This window comes from Heteronotia binoei, chromosome 7, assembly GCF_032191835.1.
Source record: "Heteronotia binoei isolate CCM8104 ecotype False Entrance Well chromosome 7, APGP_CSIRO_Hbin_v1, whole genome shotgun sequence".
NCBI classification, from domain to species: domain Eukaryota; kingdom Metazoa; phylum Chordata; class Lepidosauria; order Squamata; family Gekkonidae; genus Heteronotia; species Heteronotia binoei.
This window is the reverse complement of record NC_083229.1, coordinates 85596197-85617012: the sequence shown is the minus strand read 5'-3', so window position 1 is coordinate 85617012 and position 20816 is coordinate 85596197. Positions and strand designations below refer to the sequence as shown.

Below are 20816 nucleotides of genomic sequence, written 5' to 3'. Positions count from 1 at the left end.
CCTGTGAATCTACGGGGTGGTATTTGTGAATTTCCTACATTGTGTAGGGGTTGGATTAGATGACCCTAGAGGTCCCTTCTAACTCTATGATTCTAAGTCAAATTGTTTACAGTCCAGTTTATGACTGCATTCTTATAGGAGTTGACACTTATAATCTGTAGAAGTAACACTTTAGATCACGTAACTGACCACTAAATTCTACTTCTGTCCACTCCCTCTCCTGTCACTCGTCCCTTGTCTCACTCCTTCTATTGTTCCTCTCATGGACCTGTTTGAACTGTGGCTCCTTTGATTATATGTTTCACCAGATGCTCTTTCTGGATGGATTAATTTCTTTGGCATGACAAGGGCTTTTGCAGCCTCTTAATCTATATAAGGGTCAATCTAGCTGGTAATATGTAAATAATACTTCATGTATTCCAGAATTTCAGATAAAGAGGCAGTTTGTTTTTAAGGCTTCAGACAGCAGAACTCTGTTATATAATACATAGGTTTAATATGTAACACTAGTACCTACCAAGTATGCAACCTTATCAGCAAATAACGCAAGTTAAAAAAAGCACATAAAAGCAGTGCTCCAAACAAGGCCAGCTTTCTTAACTTAGGTAAATTTATGATTTTTAAACCCCCAAGGGAGAATCCTAAGAACTGGGTTTTTACCTACAGAGTAAGTATAAATTAACTCTTTTAAATTGGCTGTCAGAAGCCATTGCAAATGGGGAGAAAGGGCTGCCTTAAATTCTGAATGCCCCAAATTTGTCCTTCCCTAAGTTTTGAATGCTTCCAAAGATTTGTATATCACTCTGTGTTTGTGTCCACATGCCCATGTACGGTTCTCTTGAGGATCACTGTTATAACATTTTCAGAGTTTTCTTCCCCTGTAGAAACTACAGTGCCAATGTGAACACAATACTTGTGGTGAGAGCTGTAATGAGTGTTGCCCTGGCTACCATCAGACACCATGGCGACCAGGAACCATTTCTGCTGGCAACAGATGTGAGAGTATGTATGACAGTTCTATAAATGTTTGATTTTTATGTTCATTAGGTATGTAGTCCAGACATTATTGAAGCCAGTGGAAATATCAACTGTATAAAACTCTGTGATATTTAATGTACAGGTATTTGTAAAATTAGGGTTGCCAAGTCCAAGAAATATCTGGGGATTTTGGGCGTGGAGCTAGGAGATTTTGGGGGTGGAGCCAGGAGACATTGGGAGTGGAGCCAAGAGTAAAGTTGTGACAAACACAATTGAACTCCAAAGGGAGTTCTGGCCATCACATTTAAAAGGACCGCACACCTTTTAAATGCCTTCCCTCCATTAGAAATAATGAAAGATAGGGGCACCTTCTTTTGGGGCTCATAGAATTTGACCCCCTTTTCTTCCTCCTCGTTTTCTGATGACCCTGAAGTCATTTCCGTCCCCCTCACTTTCTGATGACGCTGAAGCAGGGAGAGGGCCTCCAAACCGGGGGATCCCCTGCCCACATCTGGGTCCCTATCACTTTTTAATCTTATCAGTCGTAAGTTTTTTGTGAATGGAACTTGTAATTATGCTGATTTTTAAAGAAAAGTTGAAATTATAATTATCAGTGGCTTCTAGTGACAAGTATAGCAGCCGCAGGCGCAGAGTGGTAAAGCAGCAGTACTTCAGTACTGTGGTCTGAACTCTCTGCTCATGACCTGAGTTCGATTCCGGCAGAAGCTGGATTCAGGTAGCCGGCCCAAGGTTGACTCAGCCTTCCATCCTTCTGAGGTCTGTAAAATGATGCTGGGGGGAAAGTGTAAAAGATTGGGGAAGGCAATGGCAAACCACCCTATAAAAAGTCTGCCATGAAAACGTGAAAGCAACGTCACCCCAGTGTCAAAAACGACTGGTGCTTTCAAAGGGGACCTTTCCTTTCCTAGTGACAAGTGGAGGCCCTAAAGCAGATGCTGCCCTGTTCTTTATTACCATTCAGTGGGAGCTCACAGGAGCGCAGCTCGTAAACCTTTTGAGAGTTCCACCTCCTCCTTCTGAGAGTTCCAGCTGCTTGTTCATTTAATAGTATGTGTAGCTGCATAACAATCCCTGGATGAGCTCCACCACCTATTTTTCTACAAAATGACCCCTGATTACCATGACTGCTTATATGACATTAGAGACCATAAAGCAAGTAGATTTTCAAAAAGGATTCTATAGGGCTTGATGAAGTTGAATTCTGTAGTGTAGAGAATGTAGAATTCTTCATCTTTAGCAGTGTGCCATGTTGGAGATGGAGAGGGGAAGAGTTGAGGAGAAGTGGAAGAGTAGAAGATGCCTGTCTTTCCTTATTGCACCTGGGCTGCCTGGGAAATGAGGCTTCAGGGAAATGAGGCCAACCGCATTGAACTTGGGAAATGGCGGCTTCTCAGGTCCCACATGATCATATTTAAGTGTGAATCCTGTCATCTCAGCCTTTTTCTCAGCGGTCACCTGATGTGCTAAGATGTATGCTCTTATTCAAGTATAATTAAAAAAAAAGAAATATAAAGTATAATGTAGTAACATAAGAGTTTACTGGCCTAAGTTTGTAAGCTTAGAAATGTTGGTCTTTTGGCTTTCAGGAAAACAAACAAAAAGGATCTATTATTAGCAATGATCTACTTTAATAAATTATGGTACTGCTGGGCCAGTGTGATCTATAGAATGTTGTATTAACACATAGAAGACACATAATGTTGCTATATTAGTACCACATATATTTGGCATAATTTGGCATATTGTATTGTATACAATAGACATTATGTTTGTATTGATTTTTCCTAGAATGCAATTGTCATAACAAAGCAGAAGACTGTTATTATGATCAGAGTGTGGCAGATCAAAAAAGAAGTAAAAACATTCATGGCCAACTTAAAGGAGGTGGAGTTTGTATAAACTGCACTCAGCAAACCACTGGAATAAACTGTGGTGTCTGTGTTGATGGATACTATAGGCCACATAAAGTAAGAACGTTTTGGAATGGTTCTCTATTGCTTTGAAATATGCAAAGAACTAACATAATTTGTTTACTTTTTATTGTTGCAAATATGGTGTCCTTCAAAACCAAAGTTGTACTACAAGAAAAGCTATTGGCATAAAAATGCCAAAGTAAACTGAATTGATATCTGGATAAAAGAACTGTGTTCACAGACATATCAAACTGTTTTGTGTGAATCAAGCTCTAGCAAGTTTGTGCAGCTGTTCAATTCAGATTGTACAAATTTAACATCTATCAAGGGGTCACCTCCATTTTATTTTATTTATTTTATTGCAGTTATATCCCGCCCTCCCCTAAGGGGTTCAGGGCGGCTAGCAACAGTTAACCATAGCATGTTAAAACAACATAATGTTAAAATAAAATCACAATAAATGATTTAAACATTTCATAAAAGTTCATATAGTTCAAGCATGTCAAACAGTTTCAAGTTCAGTTGACGAGAGGTTGGCTTCTGCCTTTACCTTTTGGCTTATTTTTGTTGTCTGTGAATTCTGTCCATCATAGTTTCTTCTCATGCTCACCTCACATCCCTTACCTTTATCAACATCTTCCCTGCTGTACTGGATTATACCCAGGCTGTAGGAACAGGGCTAAGCAAACTTTACAGCTTTGCAGTTCTTGCTCTGCTTCTAGTACTTTTCTGAGACCCCTTTGCAACTGGAATTGCTGTTTCTAAACTGCCCACAGCTGTCAACACTGTAATGTCTGACTAGAATGGCTTCCTTCCACTCCCCTTTATGAACTTTGGAAATCATAGTTGCCTGTTGAGGTGTATCAATTGTAATGCTATTGTTGCTTTCATCTCATTTGAAATGATAATGTTATGATTTGCTTTAATTAATGCTCTAACTGGTTTTTAAGGTTAAATTAATGCTCAGTTTTAATGTTCTTAATGTAATTGTTTTATTAATGTACCATTGGTCATTGTGTTGTTTATTACTGTTCTATTTATTAATGTACCATTGGTCATTGTGTTGTTAGCCGCCCTGAGCCTGCTTCGGCGGGGGAGGGCGGGATACAAATAAAATTTTACTTACTTACTTACTCATTTGTGCCTTTAGGTAAAAAACAAGTATGCATTTTCATTAGTATCTGACAACTATCTGGGGAATCTAAAAGCTTATCTTGTTTCAGGTGTCTCCCTATGATAATAATCCTTGCAGTCCTTGTGAGTGTGATTTATTTGGGTCTTTAGGATTTGACTGTGTTAAGGATGATGATCATGCTGAGCTACAGCATGGTAAGTGACTATAAAACTCACATTGACGAAATATCAATTTAGGGAACTGTGCATGTGGTAAAACACTGAAAGTTAAGGCCAATTCAGACACAATTAGACTTTCACTGTCGTTACATACCTGAGATTATAGCACACTAAGGAACCAAGAGAGCCAGTTTGGTGTAGTGGTTAAGTGCGTGGACTCTTATCTGGTAGAACCTGGTTTGATTCCCCACTCCTCCACTTGCACCTGCTGAGATAGCCTTGGGTCAGCCATAGCTTTCATAGAGGCTGTCCTTGAAAGGGCAGCTGCTGTAAAAGCACTCTCAGCCCCACCTACCTTACAGAGTGTTTGTTGTGGGGTGAGGGGAAGGTAGAGGAGATTGTGACCACTCTGTGATTCAGAGTATAGGGCGGGATATAAATCCAAAATCTTCATCTTCAATATAATACCAATTTATTAAAAAGAGGATCCAGAGTGATGAAGTAACTTGCTTAATGTCTGTGTTGAGCAAATTGATGTAAAGTATCGTTAAAGTTAGAATTATTTAAATTTATAGAAAAACAAGCCTTGCTGAAGAGAAACTGCTATGATTTGTGTGAAAGGAGGTTCTGCCTCACTAAGTAGAGATTTTTAAAGTATCAAAAAGCATGGTGCCTAGTAGGTATTATGCTTCTGGACTTCCAAAAACATTTTTTAAAGTACCTCAAGTGAAGACTTCTGAGGCTAGACCACTTTGTTTGAAAGGTAGCTAAAGGGCAGGGAATAGACATAGACATTTCTTGTAAATGTATTCCATCTATACCTTGTGACTAATATCCACTGATGGACTTCTGCTTCATATGTTTATCCAATATCCTCTTGAAGCTGTCTATGCTTGTAGCTGCCACCACCTCCTGCGACAGTGAATTCCACATGTTAATTACTCTTTGAGTGAAGAAGTAATTCCTTTTATCTTTTCTTAACCTGCTGCTCATCAAGTTCATTGAGTGCCCATGAGTTCTTGTATTTTGAGAAAGGGAGAAGTGTATTTCTTTCTCTTCCTTCTCTATCCCATGCATAATTTTGTAAACCTCTACCATGTCACCCCTATTTTCCTTGTGTTCCCAATAAGGTAAGTTGACCCTCCAGAAGGGGAGCCACATAAACAAACAGGATTTATTTTTAAAAAGCTATCATGAAGGTAGAATGCCAGCAGGAGGGTGGGGGCTTTCCAGTGTTTTGCACTGTGTCACATGTATGACTATCTGCCCACAGGACAGAAGTCTTGGATGTGTTCTTGATGCGAGGAGCTCCTGGTCCTCAGGGAATGAGTTCGTACCCTTGAGGCCGAGATGATTGACCTGGAGAAGCAGAGACAGTCAGTTAGGCACTCGAAGAAGACTCTTGGGGATGTATTAGATGAGCCCCACTCTGAATGTGGCAGCCCTGTTGCTGCCAGGGAGCATGAGGGTCGAGAGGGAACAGGACACTGTGCTGAGGATAAGGGGAATGCGCCCTCAGTAGGGACCTCTTCTTCAGTTGGTGATCGGGTATCCTTTCGCGCCAAGGAACCATCCCTGGGCAGGGAGAGGGGGGGGGTGTCTTGGTAGTTGGTGATTCGACAGCTGGGTGGCAAAACCACGTACTGACCATATGGTGACTTGCCTGCCTGGTGCGAAGGTAGCGGACATTACGCGTGTAGTAGATAGGCTGATAGACAGTGCTGGGGAGGAGCCAGTGGTCGTGGTGCATGTTGGCACCAACAATGTGGGGAAATGAAGTCATGAGGTCCTGGAGGAAAAATTTAGGCTGCTAGGCAGGAGACTTAAGGCCAGGACCTTCAAGGTAGGCTTCTCAGAAGTGCTACCTGTTCCACGTGCAGGGCTAGAGAGACAGGCACAAATTAGAAGTCTCAATGTGTGGATGAGACGATGGTGTAGGGAGGAAGGGTTTAAGTTTGTTAGGCACTGGGATGCTTTCTGGAACAAGCGGGAGCTGTACAAAAGAGACGGTTTCTACTTATCCCCAGATGGAACTAAGCTGTTGGCACTTAAAATCAAAAAGGTGGCAGAGCAGTTTTTAAACTAAATCTTGGGGGAAAGCCGACAGGAGATGAAATGTCTCTGGTTCAGGAGGACTCATCTCAAAGAGATGAAGGGTTAGTTGTTACTTTTTTACTGGGTAATGGATCAGAGTTGTCCACTGAGATGGTGACAAACAGTATGAAGGGTCTGCAAAAGTCTCGAGGCAGCAGGAGGAAGGTTACGGGCCTAACTTGCCTGGGAAATTATAGATGTTTGTATACAAATGCTAGAAGTGTCAAAAGTAAAATTGGTGAGTTGGAATGTTTAGTGTTGGGAGAAAACATAGACGTGGGAATTTCAGAAGCTTGGTGGAATGAGTAGAATCAGTGGGACGTGGTGAATCCTCGATATAAGTTATATCGGAAGGATAGGAAGGGGAAGGGTTGGAGGTGGGGTGGCTCTGTATGTCAGAGTGGGTATACAGTTCAGTAAGACTGAGGTCAAATAATTAGATTGCCTTCTAGAAATGCTTTGGGTTGAAATAGAGGGCCCAAAAGGAAATTTAACTATGGGTGTTTGTTATTGCCCACCAAATAAAAAGATAGAGGACGATTAAAGATAGTGGCTAAACGTAAAAACTGTGTTGTAATAGGTGATTTTAACTACCCGCAGATTGATTGGGTCAATATGTGTTCAGGTCGAGAGAAAGAGATTGAGTTTTTAGATGCTCTCAATGACTGTGCTATGGAGCAGAGGGTCACAGAACCTACCAGGGGTGGGGCGATCCTGGATTTGGTCCTAAGTAATGCCCAAGACTTGGTGAGAGATGTAAAAGTGATCTCAGCGCTTGGGAGCAGTGACCATAATGTTATTGATTTCACCATTTGTATAAATAGGGAGTTGCCCAAAAGACCAGCACAACCACGTTTAACTTTAAAAGGCGTAAATTCTCTGAGATGAGGAGGCATGTGAAGAGGAAACTGAAAGGAAAGGTAAATACAGTCAAAACCCTTGGGGAAGCTTGGAGGCTATTTAAAACTATAGTTTTAGAAGCTCAGACAAAATATATACCACAAGTTAGGAAAGGCACAACAGGTATAAGAAAAGGCCTGCATGGTTAACAAACAAAGTAATGGAAGCTGTAAATGGTAAGAAGGACTCCTTTAAGCGGTGGAAAGCTAGTTCAGGCTGTGGCAAATCAAATACAAGACTATGATCTGGCAGGCAAAAAGGGACTATGAGGAGCATATTGCAAAAAACATAAAGATTAACAATAAAAAATTTCTTCAAATATATTAGAAGCAGGAAACCAGCCAGGGAGGCAGTGGGGCCCTTGGATGACCAAGGGGTCAAAAGATTACTGAAGGAGGATAGGGAAATGGCTGAGAAGCGGAATGCATTTTTTTGCCTCCACTGTGGAAGATGAGAAGTGTTTGCCCCCTCCAGAACCACTAATTTTGGAAGGGGTATTGAAAGACCTGAGTTAGATTGATGTGACAAGAGAGGAGGTCCTACAACTGATTGACGAATTAAAAACTAATAAGTCACCAGGTGCGGATGGCATACATCCAAGAGTTCTGAAAGAACTCAAAGTTGAACTTGTGGATCTCCTGACAAAAATCTGTAATCTTTCATTGAAATCTGCCTCCGTTCCTGAGGACTGGAAGGTAGCAAATGTCACCCCCATCTTTAAAAAAGGTTCCAGAGGAGATCCAGGAAATTACAGGCCAGTCAGTCTGACTTCAATACCGCGAAAGTTGGTGGAAACCATTATCAAGGACAGAATGAGTAAGCACATTGATGAACACAAGTTATTGAGGAAGACTCAGCATGGGTTCTGTAAGGGAAGATCTTGACTCATTAAGTTGTTACAGTTCTTTGAGGGGGTGAACAAACATGTGGACAAAGGAGACCCAATAGATGTTGTTTACCTTGACTTCCAGAAAGTTTTTGATAAATTTCCTCATCAAAGGCTCCTTATTAAGCTCGAGAGTCATGGAGAAAAAGGACAGGTCCTCTTGTGGATCAAAAACCAGCTAATTAATAGGAAGCAGAGTGTGAGTATAAATGGGCAGTCTTCTCAGTGGAGGACGGTAAGCAGTGGGGTGCCACAGGGCTCAGTACTGGGTCCCATGCTCTTTAACTTGTTCATAAATGATTTGGAGTTGGGAGTAAGCAGTGAAGTGGCTAAGTTTGCAGATGACACGCCGGTATTGTTTCTTTGGATCAGTTAAAAAATCAAGAGGATGAGTTTATTGCACACTATGAACTTCCAACTCAAATAACATCTTTACCATTATATCAGTGGAATTTTATGCAAATAAAACAAGCCTTGCGAACTGTGTTCGGGCCTGATGCGTTGGCGGCATCACAGTGCCCGCCATTGTTTGGTCAACTGTCTGAGGCATTTGAGCAGAAGAAATCCAATTTAGTGTTGTATAATATACTGAAGGAGATTACAATACCTGACCTATCTGCACTAAATCAAAAATGGAATCTAGAGGTTCAATGTCACGTGAACTTGGACCAATGGGAAGATTGTTGTAATAAAATTAGGAAGTCCACTCTGGACATCAGGTTGATAACTATACAACAGAAAGTACTGCATAGAGTCTATTGGACCCCACTTCGTATGTTTAAGAGAGCAATGCTATCCTCAGCAGAGTGTTGGAGATGTAAGAGCAGAGAGGCGAATCTCACACATATGCTATTTAACTGTGAGGTGATTCAGAATTTTTGGCAACAGGTGTTATTGAAAATAAAGGATACAATTAAACGTCAACTACCATGGCAAGATAGTCACTTAATATTAAACTTTTTTCCGAAAGAATGGAAATTAAAGAAGGGGCAAAAATTATGGTTAGGAAGGGCTCTGTTGATAGCAAAACGCCAAATTCTTAAACACTGGAAACAAAATGGTGTAATTTCAATTCTTCTTTGGGAAGATGACTTATTGAAACTTGCAGCTTTTGAAAAAATATCGTTTTCTGGTCGTAGACAAATGTGTCGTTTTAATGAGATTTGGAGTCCATTTATGCAAATGATGAATGTTTAGCTGATTTGATTTGATTTGATATCGTTGTAAACTGTATCGCTTTACTTTTCTTGTATTCACTATATGAATGTTAGGTTGATGTTCTTCTTTCTGATATTTATTAATGTTTAACTTGAGTAACTATTGTAATTTTATGCACTGGGGTTTCACATGTGGGGTTTTTAAAACAATAAAATTTAAAAAATCAAAAAAAAAAAAAAGTTTGCAGATGACACTAAATTGCTCAGGGTGGTGAGAACCAGAGAGGATTATGAGGCACTCCAAAGGGATCTGTTGAGGCTGGGTGAGTGGGTGTCCACGTGGCAGATGAGGTTCAATGTGGCCAAGTGCAAAGTAATGCACATTGGGGCCAAGAATCCCAGCTACAAATACAAGTTGATGGATTATGAACCAGCAGAGACTGACCAAGAGAGAGATCTTGGGGTCGTTGTAGATTACTCACTGAAAATGTCAAGACAGTGTGTGATTGCAATAAAAAAGGCCAACGCCATGCTGGGAATTATTAGTAAGGGAACTGAAAACAAATCAGCCAGTATCATAATACCATAAATTGATGGTGCAGTCTCATTTGGAATACTGTGTACAATTCTGGCCACCGCACCTCAAAAAGGATATTATAGCATTGGAAAAAGTGCAGAAAAGGGCAACTAGAATGATTAAAGATTTGAAACACTTTCCCTATGAAGAAAGGTTAAAACTCTTGGGGCTCTTTAGCTTGGAGAAATGTCGACTGCGGGGTGATGTGATAGAGGTTCACAAGATTATGCATGGGATGGAGAGGGCAGAGAGAGAAGTAGTTTTCTCCCTTTCTCACAATACAAGAACTCATGGGCATTCGATAAAATTGCTGAGCAGTCAGGTTAAAACAGATAAAAGGAAGTACTTCTTCACCCAAAGGGTGATTAACATGTGGAATTCATTGCCACAGGAGGTGGTGGTGGCTACAAGCATAGCCAGTTTCAAGAGGGGATTGGAGAAAAATATGGAGAAGAGGTCCATCAGTGGCTATTAGCCACAGTGTGTGTGTGTGTATATATATATGCCACTGTGTGACACAGAGTATTGGACTGGATGGGCCATTGGCCTGATCCAACATGGCTTCTCTTATGTTCTTATGTGAGGTTAGCAGTAAGTGGTCATGTTTATACAGGGCTTCAAGTTACTCAAAATGCTGAAAACTGAAACAAAAAACCCCTTCAGGTATTTGTCTAAACTGTGAAACCCAGCAGAACTCCAAGTGGTATTAGCTGTAAGTACGTGTAAGGTGATACACTTGGGTGTAGGGAACCGTATTTCAGATATACACTAATGGGATGTGAACTGGAAGAGAAATTGGAGGTTATTGTGCGGAGAGCTTTCTTTTAGCCAGGTAAAGAGATAAGCAATTTGCTGGTTCTGATAGTGGTGGCCTTCCCCCCCCCCCCACAGGAAAGTGCTTTCTGGGGAAATGACAGGTGGTCAAAACATCACTGAATAGGTTACAAGGTAAGTGAGGATTTGAACCTGGATTACTCCAGTACCATGCTGTTTCAAATTAAGTCTGCAGCAATTTCTGTACTTCATGTTAATACTGCTACTGTACAGAACTGGAGCTTTTCCATTATGCTCTGAAACTCTTTTTTTATATGGAATGCTCAACCTGATTAATAGTTCAAGAGAACTCAGAAACTTTGGTTACTGATTAGGTTGGGATATTACTTTGCAATTCTTTTTGCATTGTTGCACTAGACTCAAATATCACAGTATTTTCTTATAAAAGGTTACATGTTTCCTGTTCTGTCTGGGCCTGAGAAGTCCTGTTACATAGTATGGAGAAGTGGGCCAAGTCTAGATTTGCCAGTGATTTTTTTTTTTTTTGCACTATTCAGCACCTTGACATGTTTGATAATGCTTTCTTCTCTAGCCCTGGCAGGACTGATGTTAATCCCTTGGGACCCAGACTTGACATAAGCCTGGTATGTGCTCTTGATTCCACCCCACTCCCCTTAACTGTTCATTCTTTTTTCTTCTTTAACTTTTCAAGGTGCTCACCCTGGTCAGTGCCAGTGCAAAGAAGGTTATGCAGGAGAAAAATGTGATCATTGTGCCTTTGGCTACAAGGGTTATCCAAATTGTGTGCAATGCAACTGTAGCCTGGTTGGCAGCATTAATGATGACCCATGCACAGAACCTTGCCTTTGCAAAGTAAGTGTACAGTAGATTCTCTGTTTGATTTATTGTGAAATTTGAAGTGGGATTTGTAAATGAATTTAATAAGGAAAAGTACTTTATTCGTGGCAGACATCCCGTCCTGTGACTAGCAATTAATTGGGGCTTAAGTGGAGCCTCTGTGGATGGAGATTAAATTAAGAATAATGGCATATCTTTCACAGCTTTCACAGCAAAGTATGTGAGCAAGATTGTAAATATGATTAGAGTTGGAATGGGGTGACTAAGAAATATTATTAAAGCAGTTAACGCGGCAGTCCTCTGCAGAGTTACTCTGGTTTAAGCCCACTGAAATTGACTGTGCTATAAAACTGAGGAAAATAATGTAGCTGGAACTGATGACAGCAGTGGAAATCTTCACTTTTTCCTTTTCTGCTTAACTCTCCAATTTTGAAAGCTAGAAGCTTGCTCTCCTTGCCCTCCCCCCCCTCCAAAAGAGAACTTCCCTTCCACTTGAGTTTCACCTTGCATCTACCGTATTGTCCTTTGAGTACCAGGCCAAAACAGTCCTTTTTATCCAGATCTTTAGCTGATGGATCCATTCTTTCTAAAGCTTTTTTAATGAGCTCAGGACTGTTTTATGAATTTCATTTTGGGTTCCTCACTGTTGTTTTATGCTGTTTTTATGTACCTAGCTTGTTTACAATGGCTTATTATAAATGGCTTCCTTTTTAGTATTGATAATTTGTCAGCACAGTCTTAAGCAGTTTAACCTCTTTAAGCCTATTTAAGTCTATCGAAAACAATGTTTCTTTATGATTTTATCATTTTGTTTTTACTTGTTAGTCTCCTTGGTCAGGTCTCTGGAGATGAGCCAGATAAATTGTCTAAATAAGTAGAAAATAAACTGACTTTCTTTTGATTCCATCAAGCTTGTGAATCTTCCTTTTTACCCAGTTCTAAATTAAAACACAGAACTGTCAGATGAAGGCTGAAACATGTAATTCAATTGAACACAATACTTTTTGTGTTTTTGTTAGACCAATTAAAATGCACACTGTGATTTTATGAAACTATTCAAAATTATTCCAGTGGGTAATAAATGTATCAGAAACTGATGGATTTTAATATGGGTTTTGGAAAAGACAGGATGATAAAAGTCTTGTAGTTGTTAGTGAACAGTAGGGATGGGCATAATCTGAGGAAATGTAGTTCAGTTCATGGTTTGTGGCATGCTTGGTTCATAAACCATGAACCATCATGAACTTTTAGCAGGTGAGGTTTGTGACCTGATAGAATGGCCCCCTGGCATTCTAGAAACACCAAACTCAGAGGAGATCTCTGGTTGACTCTCCTCTACCTGCCTTCCAAGTTTGGTGAGGATTGGATTTACAGGGTCCAAGTTACAGCCCCCACAGGAAAGTGCTTTCTGGGGAAATGACAGGTGGTCATTTTGACAGTTGCAGGTTTGGGAATGTATAGAACAGATCTTGTTCCTTTCTAGAGACATCAGAGGATCTCCTTCTGAATGCTCCTCTACATGCCGTCCAAATTATCTTGCTTTGAAGTTGATACACATTTCAGAGAGGGTCTGTCAGGAAATGTATCTGTTCACAAACCACCACAAACAGCTTGAAAGTTTGTGGAACTTCACTTTGTGAACCATGAACTGGCCAGAATTCATCACGAACTTTAGTTTGTGAGCCAGTTTGTGCCCATCCCTAGTAAACAGTCTTTTTAATCTGCTTTGTCTTCAGTTCTGTACCTTGGCTGGATGTGAATAGAGTGGAGTTGAGAATATGTCTGCTAGCTCTACCCCCAGCTGTTGCATATTCTGCTAAACCTCTGCAAGCCCCTATCTACAAGTGCTTCACATGATAGTGACCCTGACTTTTATATTCACATAAGGGTTTACTGTAGATGATTGTTTGAGTGTATGACCAATGGGGGTCATAACCAATAAAAGCACTCACTCCCTTCTGTGCTTATTTAGTGAATGCATGCATGAAAGTCTGAAGAAGCTTATTATGTGTTTTAATTCTTAGCATTTTCAGTATTAGTGGTATTGCAGTTTTATTATATTATACTGTAAATGGGAATGCTGAGCATGTATAATATTGATAGCTAAAAAGATGGTGAAGATGACAGCTTGTGTTCTCCTCAAACATGTTATGTGAAGACACCTTCTAATGTGTAGTGTACACTGGTTATTCAATATGGTGACCATAAACAAAAAATATGTTTTCAACAGGAAAATGTAGAAGGAGAAAACTGTGACCGTTGCAAGCCAGGATTCTACAATTTTCAAGAAAGAAATCCCCAGGGTTGTACTGAATGTTTCTGCTTTGGGGTTTCTGATGTCTGTGAAAGCCTTCCATGGCCTATCAGTCAGGTAAAATCCTGCTGACATCGCATTGATTTTATTTACAAATTGCCTTTATCATTGAGACTGAAGGCAGATCACATGATGTAGAACAGCATAAGTTATCTAATAAATGATGCAATAGGACAAGGATTAGAAAAGTTAGGAAAACAATGCAAAAAAAAAAAAAGATATGACCTAGCACTTCCATCAATTTTCTACAGGCCATCCCCACAAACATGTTATATATCTTTCTTTTCTTTATTCCTCTAGGCCACGGGTGCCCAAACTGTGGCTTGGGAGCAACATGTGGTTCTTTCACACATATTGTGCAGGTCTTGAAGCTCCCACCACCTTGTTGGTCGGCTTGGAGAAGCATTTATCTCTTTAAAATCATTACTCTAAGCCAAGCCAGCTGGAATCTTGGAGAATGCATTTAAAGTGAAAGCTGCTTTCTTTCCAGTTCTCCTTCCCCCATCTATTTCCCCCCTCCCCCCTTCCTTCCTTCCTTCCTTCCTTCCTTCCTTCCTTCCTTCCTTCCTTCCTTCCTTCCTTCCTTCCTTCCTTCCTTCCTTCCTTCCTTCCTTCCTTCCTTCCTTCCTTCCTTCCTTCCTTCTCTCAACCATCTGATGTTTATTCTTTGTGGCTCTTACATTAAGCAAGTTTGGCCACCTCTTCTCTAGTTTTCCTTTGCATAAACTATTCCATTCAAAACAGTTAAAATAGGCATGTAATGCCTGTAGCTCAGGGTGAAGCTGAATCCAAAGGCTCACAGTGTCAGGAGATGTCCCAGGAAGAAATTGCTTTTGCTTTAAGAGTGAAATATTGTAATCCAAGCAAACATTCGCTGATATGCTCGTGGCTGATAGAGCTACTATACAATTAATATAATGAAATTATCGTTCATGGTTAACTTTAGAGAAAGTGAATTTGGATTGGTTACAAATTATGTGTGTAGACTAACAAAATGTATTCTTACATAAGCTTTTGTGCATCAGACCTTTCTTTATAACACATATGATGAACTTAAAATGTTTTCTGCTGCAAGAAATTTTGTTAGTGCAACTGGAATTCTGTCTGATTATGCTGCAGAGGACTAACATTGCTACTTCTTGGACGTATATTCAAGTGGAGGACCCAACAGGACTTGCAGACAGCATCTCATTTTTCTCTGCATCCCCCTCCCCACACTATTTCCTTTTTTCTTACTCCTGAAAGTGCCCATGGACTCCCCCCTCTCCTTGCTGCCTCTTGTCCTCATCCATCAACCAAGCTACTTTTATCTCCTCCGCAGTCTTTGTCTCTCTGTTCCCTCTCTGCAGCAGCCTCTCCCCAAGAAAAGTTTGACTAAGTTCTAAAAGCCATGTAGTAGCTTGGGTAAATTCTGTAATGGCTCTTCCCAGGGCCTAGCCAAGTTGCATGATGACAAGTCACCATGAGTGAACTGCATGGTTATCGCTTCTACTACCCAGCCAAGTTGCGCAGCAGTGAGTTGCTTGGGTGAGTTGTGGGTAAATTGTGTTGCAGGGAATCACTCAGTGGCTGCTGTTAGGCCTGGGTTAATTGTACAAGATGCACAGTAGTGAGTCTCTTGGGCGAGTTTGTGGTGACCTGTGCTGTGGCCTGGTGAGTCTTGTGATAGTGAATCACCTGGGTGAGTTTTGCAGTGGCTACTGCCAGGACTGACTGAATCATGCAAGTTGCATGGTAGTGATTCACTTGATGGCTACAGCTGGACCTGACGCCAGCAAGTACACTCTCCTTCAGGGAATGTATTAGAGGAGGAGGCTGGGCCCTTTGCACAGCTGTTTTGGTATCTCCATACAATCCGGCTCCCATCTCTACTACCTGTGGCTGAGAGAACAAAGGTTCAGCAAAATTTTTGCCGCTGTTGCCACACGACCCCAAAACTGGACATCAAGATCTCAAAATATAGTCTCACAAGATCTCAATGGGCATCCATTTCTAAAGCTACAGATGTTGCTTCTGTTATTATGGGGATTTTAGCCTCAGTGTACTATTTTTATATATTTCAGATTTTTTTTTTTTTGCAAACCTTGTACTTCTTTCTGGTTCGTAGGAAAATAACCTCCTATCTGTTCCTGGCTCAGTTGTGGGCATTTTTTGATCCATACTCTGTGGTCCATATCAGAATTCAATATAATAATTTATGCAGAGGGAAAATACTCTTCTATTTATTTATTTATTTTAGTATATTTTTATTCCGCCCATTCCCCTTAGAGCTAAGGGTGGAGTACAACATATGATAAAACAACAAAATACAATAACAATAAAAACATTCTATAAACAGACAACTCACCAGCACTCAAGTCACCATTGCCACTGCCTCGACCCTTCTATCTGTGCATTTTGTTTATTAATTAGCTTTCTTAATCAGTTAAATAATGTCCTTTCTTTCAGGTGTCTTCTATGGGAGGATGGACAGTGACTTCTCCATATACCTCAAAAACTGTGCAGCCTCAAGAGCAGTTTGATGGACCTCACCAAATAAGTATTAATAACATAGCAGCTACAAAATTTCTTAAATCTCCTTATTACTGGTCTGCACCTCAGCCGTATCTTGGAAATAAAGTGAGCATCACTGTGTAACATTTTATCTACAATTTATTTCTTTATAATCCTGTATATTTCATGTGTACAGTACTATGAACATATGTCAAGATTATAAAAATCTGCTGTAAATTATCCTTGGATTTCTGCTCAGTCAGTGATGTAAGCATTATTATTCATCAATCTACCTGTTCCTCTTATTTACCACAAATCATGTTACTTCTGATTAGTTTATTCATTAGTTTATCCTCCTTTACTCTCTTATCTTTCTTTGCTTTCTTATCTGAAAACATAAGGATGTTGCCCATATTTCTTTCATTTTAAGTTATTACCTTCAAAATACTTCACTTTTGAAGTGAATTCTTCCAGTGAGTTTTCTTGGGTGGTGTTGGTCTGAGTATCTTAATCTCACCGTTGGTATAGTAAGGGCTGTAAATAATGGTTTATCAATTGTTTCATAGTTATTTTTGCCAGTTTATGCATAAGCAGTGCTTATGCTTTGGAAACACAGTAGGTGTCAACATACCTTGAGGTGGGGTAGCTGCCAAGGTCCAGGTGTTCTGATGGGGTCCATTGCCACTGCCTCGACTCATTCAAGTCACCTTCGGCCCATCTGCTTATTGTGAACCCTTCCTCTACCCACATTTCCAGCAGAGTATGCAAGCATTAGGAAGACTGGAAAATGAGCAAGTGGGTGGGGGAAAGACCGATGGCTAAGCAATGGAGAGAGGAATGAAGGTGGGTAGGGAAGTTTGAGTCAGGGGGCAGAAGAGCAAACATATGAGGGGAGGGAGCCCCTGGCCCAATGACACCTGGAACTGACCCTTTTTGGAAATCTTACTGATACTATAAGAATATGCGAGTTACTGTTCCATTTAATATATACATGTTTTATTCTTTACCATTATACTGCAAAAGCCTCATGTTTAGTGTTAATTGATTTTTATTTTTATTTTATTTTTTTTTGCATTTCCAGCTCACTTCTTATGGTGGTTACTTGAAGTATACTGTCTCTTATGACATTCCTATGGAGAGTACAGACAGTGACTTGGTGTCTAATGTGGATGTTATTATTCAGGTAATTTACATTTGTAGACTCTGTAGCTGGAAACTGAAGAGTATGGATGTTTGAAGTGGGGTTTTTTTGCATTTGGGGATTGTTTTTGTTGTTTTTATTTTTGGTAGCCGCTCATTCTGCTTCCTAGAATAGCCCCTGAAGGTTTGTTTTTTTTAAATGATTGCTGAGGGCTGACATTTAGAAGAGGAAGGGACTGAAAAGCCCCATACATCTACAGTTCTTTGGATTTTAATCTTTAATTTTTTTTAAGGGTACTTTGAAAGTTTTCTGAAAGAAAAATTCAGGACTGTGTGTAGCTATTTTAAATTATGAATACTGAATTTCCAGTTAACATTAAAATATCTTTTTTTCCTACCATTTCAGGGTAATGGTGATATTTTGTGTACAAGATCTGAAGGATTGTCTTTGCAACCATATGAGGAGTATTCTAATACTGTGAGGCTGGTATCTGAAAACTTCATTGATTTTAACACAAAAAAATTAATAGATCGAGATATACTTATGACAGTTTTAGCAAATGTTACACGTTTTCTGTTCAGGGCCAATTACAACATTGCAAAAAAGGCTGTATACAGGTAAGATGATGCAAGAATGTTCTGCTTAATTCTTGTGCTTATGTTATGCCATTTCAGTACGATTAATGAAAATAGAAAGGTTAGGAAAAGATTCTTAGTTTCTAGGCCTTATTTGTTCTCTTTATTTTCTATGAGCAAAGTTCTTTTCTAATTTTACATACCGTAACATTAAATATTTTAATGAAAAAATATGTGTTCAACTGTTTTGCACAGCGTCAGTCCTCTTCTTAGGAACTTCTTAGGTTGCAAGATTTCCCTTATTTATGTGGCATCCCATGAGTCAGAGCATTGTGCCTTGTTCTAAATTATACAGCTTCACAGGCAACTGAGTAGCTGAGAATACTAGTGTTCTGCAGAAATATATACCTTAAGCTGAAATTGTATTCCGTCAAACCTAAAGCTCTTTCCACACCACCTTCTCATATCTTTGTCCAAGAACTGATTCTTTCATATTGAAATAGAAAAAATAAGCAAAAGCACACCCTACTTGTGATAGTGCAAGGGATATAAAAAACTGGCTTGGCCTGGCATATGCAGTGTTGAAAAAGCAGCTCATTTATAAAAGACTACTTGCTGAGCAAGAAGGATGACCCTTCCTTTCTTGTCGCCTGGTAAGCCTTTTAAGTTGGAAAATCTGTGCTTCTGAATTCTAATGAGCTGACATTTTGTTTAATCATTGTTCTGTTTTAGACCTTGTGGAACAATGGGGCTTTCTATGATGAGACCTTTGAGTATTTTTTTTCCATGTGGGACAGGACTGTGGTGTACATCTGTTCAGCAGTCGTTTCCAAATATTGAAATTATTATGTTAATAAGAGTTTGCAATACAGAAAAAGCAGTAGAAGTGATGCGGTTGGGAGTTCCATACATCTGTGAGCTCCTTGGGTGACCATGCATTATACAGTCTGGTACAGAATTTTGTAAAGTCTTAGTTCTCACCTATAATACAAGCAAAACTTCATCTCTCATGAAAATCTTTGAAATGTTTCATCTTTACCTACTGAAGACTGTGAGACAATAGGCATGAAATTACAAAGGTGTGTTTCCAGTTGAAAATGAACAATGAGAATGTGAATTTACAAACTTTGTTAGGTCTTTGAAGGTCTTCTCATACATGATCCCACTCAATTACCACCGCTCAGTGTAGATGTCACAAATAAATTGAAAATCCAAGGCTCTGTGCTTTGACTTTCCCTCCCTCATTCTCCCTCGTCCCTGTCCTCCTTTTACCATAGCGATTGAAGAGATATATATTCAACAAACACCAGTTAGTTTTGACATCTAATTGCAGCTGCCTTAATACATTCTTTCTTTTTAATCAGGATTATATTCTGTTTGTTATTGTTATGTGTTAGGATACTTTCACACACTTTGGATAATGTTTGCAAGCACTTTAGCGATTGTTTGCAAGTGTCTGCAAATGATTGCTAAACTTCACTGAAAGTCTGTTATCCAGCATGTGTTAAAAACTTAGTAAATTGAGACTGACTGTGGTCTTTTATATACTGTGCAGTAGAAAAGTGGCGATCAACATCATTGTGCTGAGGTAGTAGAATGGACCAAACCTCTTCAGGCTTGGAAGTGAGAGATTGTGTTTTTGAAAGTTACCTTGTGTTATTAATTCCCTGTAAGTAGAAAGTACATGAGAGCAATAAAATGTGAAACCCCATGTGATGGACAGCTTCAGTTCTACCTCTCCCTGAGGGCAGCCATTGGGAACTAATGGAATGTTGAATGCAGAGACAGAGCCATTGAGAGAAGGGTTAATCAGTGGAAGTTAGAGAGCCGCTAGATAACAGCTGACAATTCTGAGCTAGGGAGAGCCAGAAAAGTAGCCTGTCACTGGTTGAGGAAATCTTGCAATGAGGTCCTAGAAGCATGAACTGATCAGAGTTCAAAAGTTTAAGAACTGAGAAATGTATATATATTTATGAATCACTCCCGTTGTGTCAAACCATCAATAAAAATTAACTCCTGTTTGTGTTAACTCTCCTGAATATTGTTTCAGGGAAAGAAACACAACATACCCACACACAGTCATCTGGAAAGCCTTGGTCATCTGTGGATGAATGATGGCAGCATAAAGAGAAAAACAATAGTCTCTAATCCCAACAACTCTGAGAAGTGTCAGAGTGAGGGGTGGTTGACATAGGGAACAAGGCTACCTCATCTAGTGACATCTTTTGGAAAGAGAGAGAGGGACCCTACCTGTGTTAAAGGATCAGGGCTCTCCACCTATTAAATAGAAATGAGACTGGTGGTGACTACTTTACATAACTGTAATCCTAAACCTGTGTGACAGAGGTTGTGGTGGATAGTAGAGTTGCTGACTGAGTGAAAAAGATGTCACATTCCACCTGTAGTCTGAAGTATCTGACCATTCTGCCTCCTCAGAATTCTACTTCCTCTTTCTGTTGCTTGTATAGACAAGACCTGTGACTAATCCAGAGACTCCAATATCTAGCTATCTTCTTCTGGGTCCCTGTGCAGTCCCACACTTGGGTTCAATGCCCTGCATGAATCTGACCTTGGTGATTTTCAAAGCAGTGTCAGCGTCTCTTTTCTTTGGCGGCCCTCCCCTCCAGCCCCGGCCGGAAGTGATCGCTGCACATGACTGGGTCTGGAAGGAAGGACTGCCTCCCACTCAGTTTCTTTTTTGCCGCCGCCCTGTATGGACCTCGTGTACCTCGCTTATCATTTCAAAACCTTCAATTCTTCCTCTTCTTCTCCTCATCTTCATTCTCGTCTTCGTCGTCTTCTTCATCTTCGTTCATCTCATCTTTATCTATAGGATTATTAA

At 40.0% G+C, this 20816-nt stretch overlaps 1 protein-coding gene across 1 annotated transcript in view; it reads left to right on the top strand.

Annotated features, from left to right (window-relative positions):
- The window catches only part of LAMA1 (laminin subunit alpha 1), a 167779-nt gene that overhangs the window by 43045 nt on the left and 103918 nt on the right, over positions 1-20816 (top strand). Inside the window, exons 7-14 of the mRNA XM_060243976.1 lie at positions 885-1002; positions 2788-2966; positions 4136-4241; positions 11306-11466; positions 13682-13822; positions 16214-16384; positions 17340-17441; positions 17805-18016. Of these exons, the coding sequence (XP_060099959.1) occupies positions 885-1002; positions 2788-2966; positions 4136-4241; positions 11306-11466; positions 13682-13822; positions 16214-16384; positions 17340-17441; positions 17805-18016 (1190 nt within the window). The remainder of the gene's footprint in view (positions 1-884; positions 1003-2787; positions 2967-4135; positions 4242-11305; positions 11467-13681; positions 13823-16213; positions 16385-17339; positions 17442-17804; positions 18017-20816) is intronic.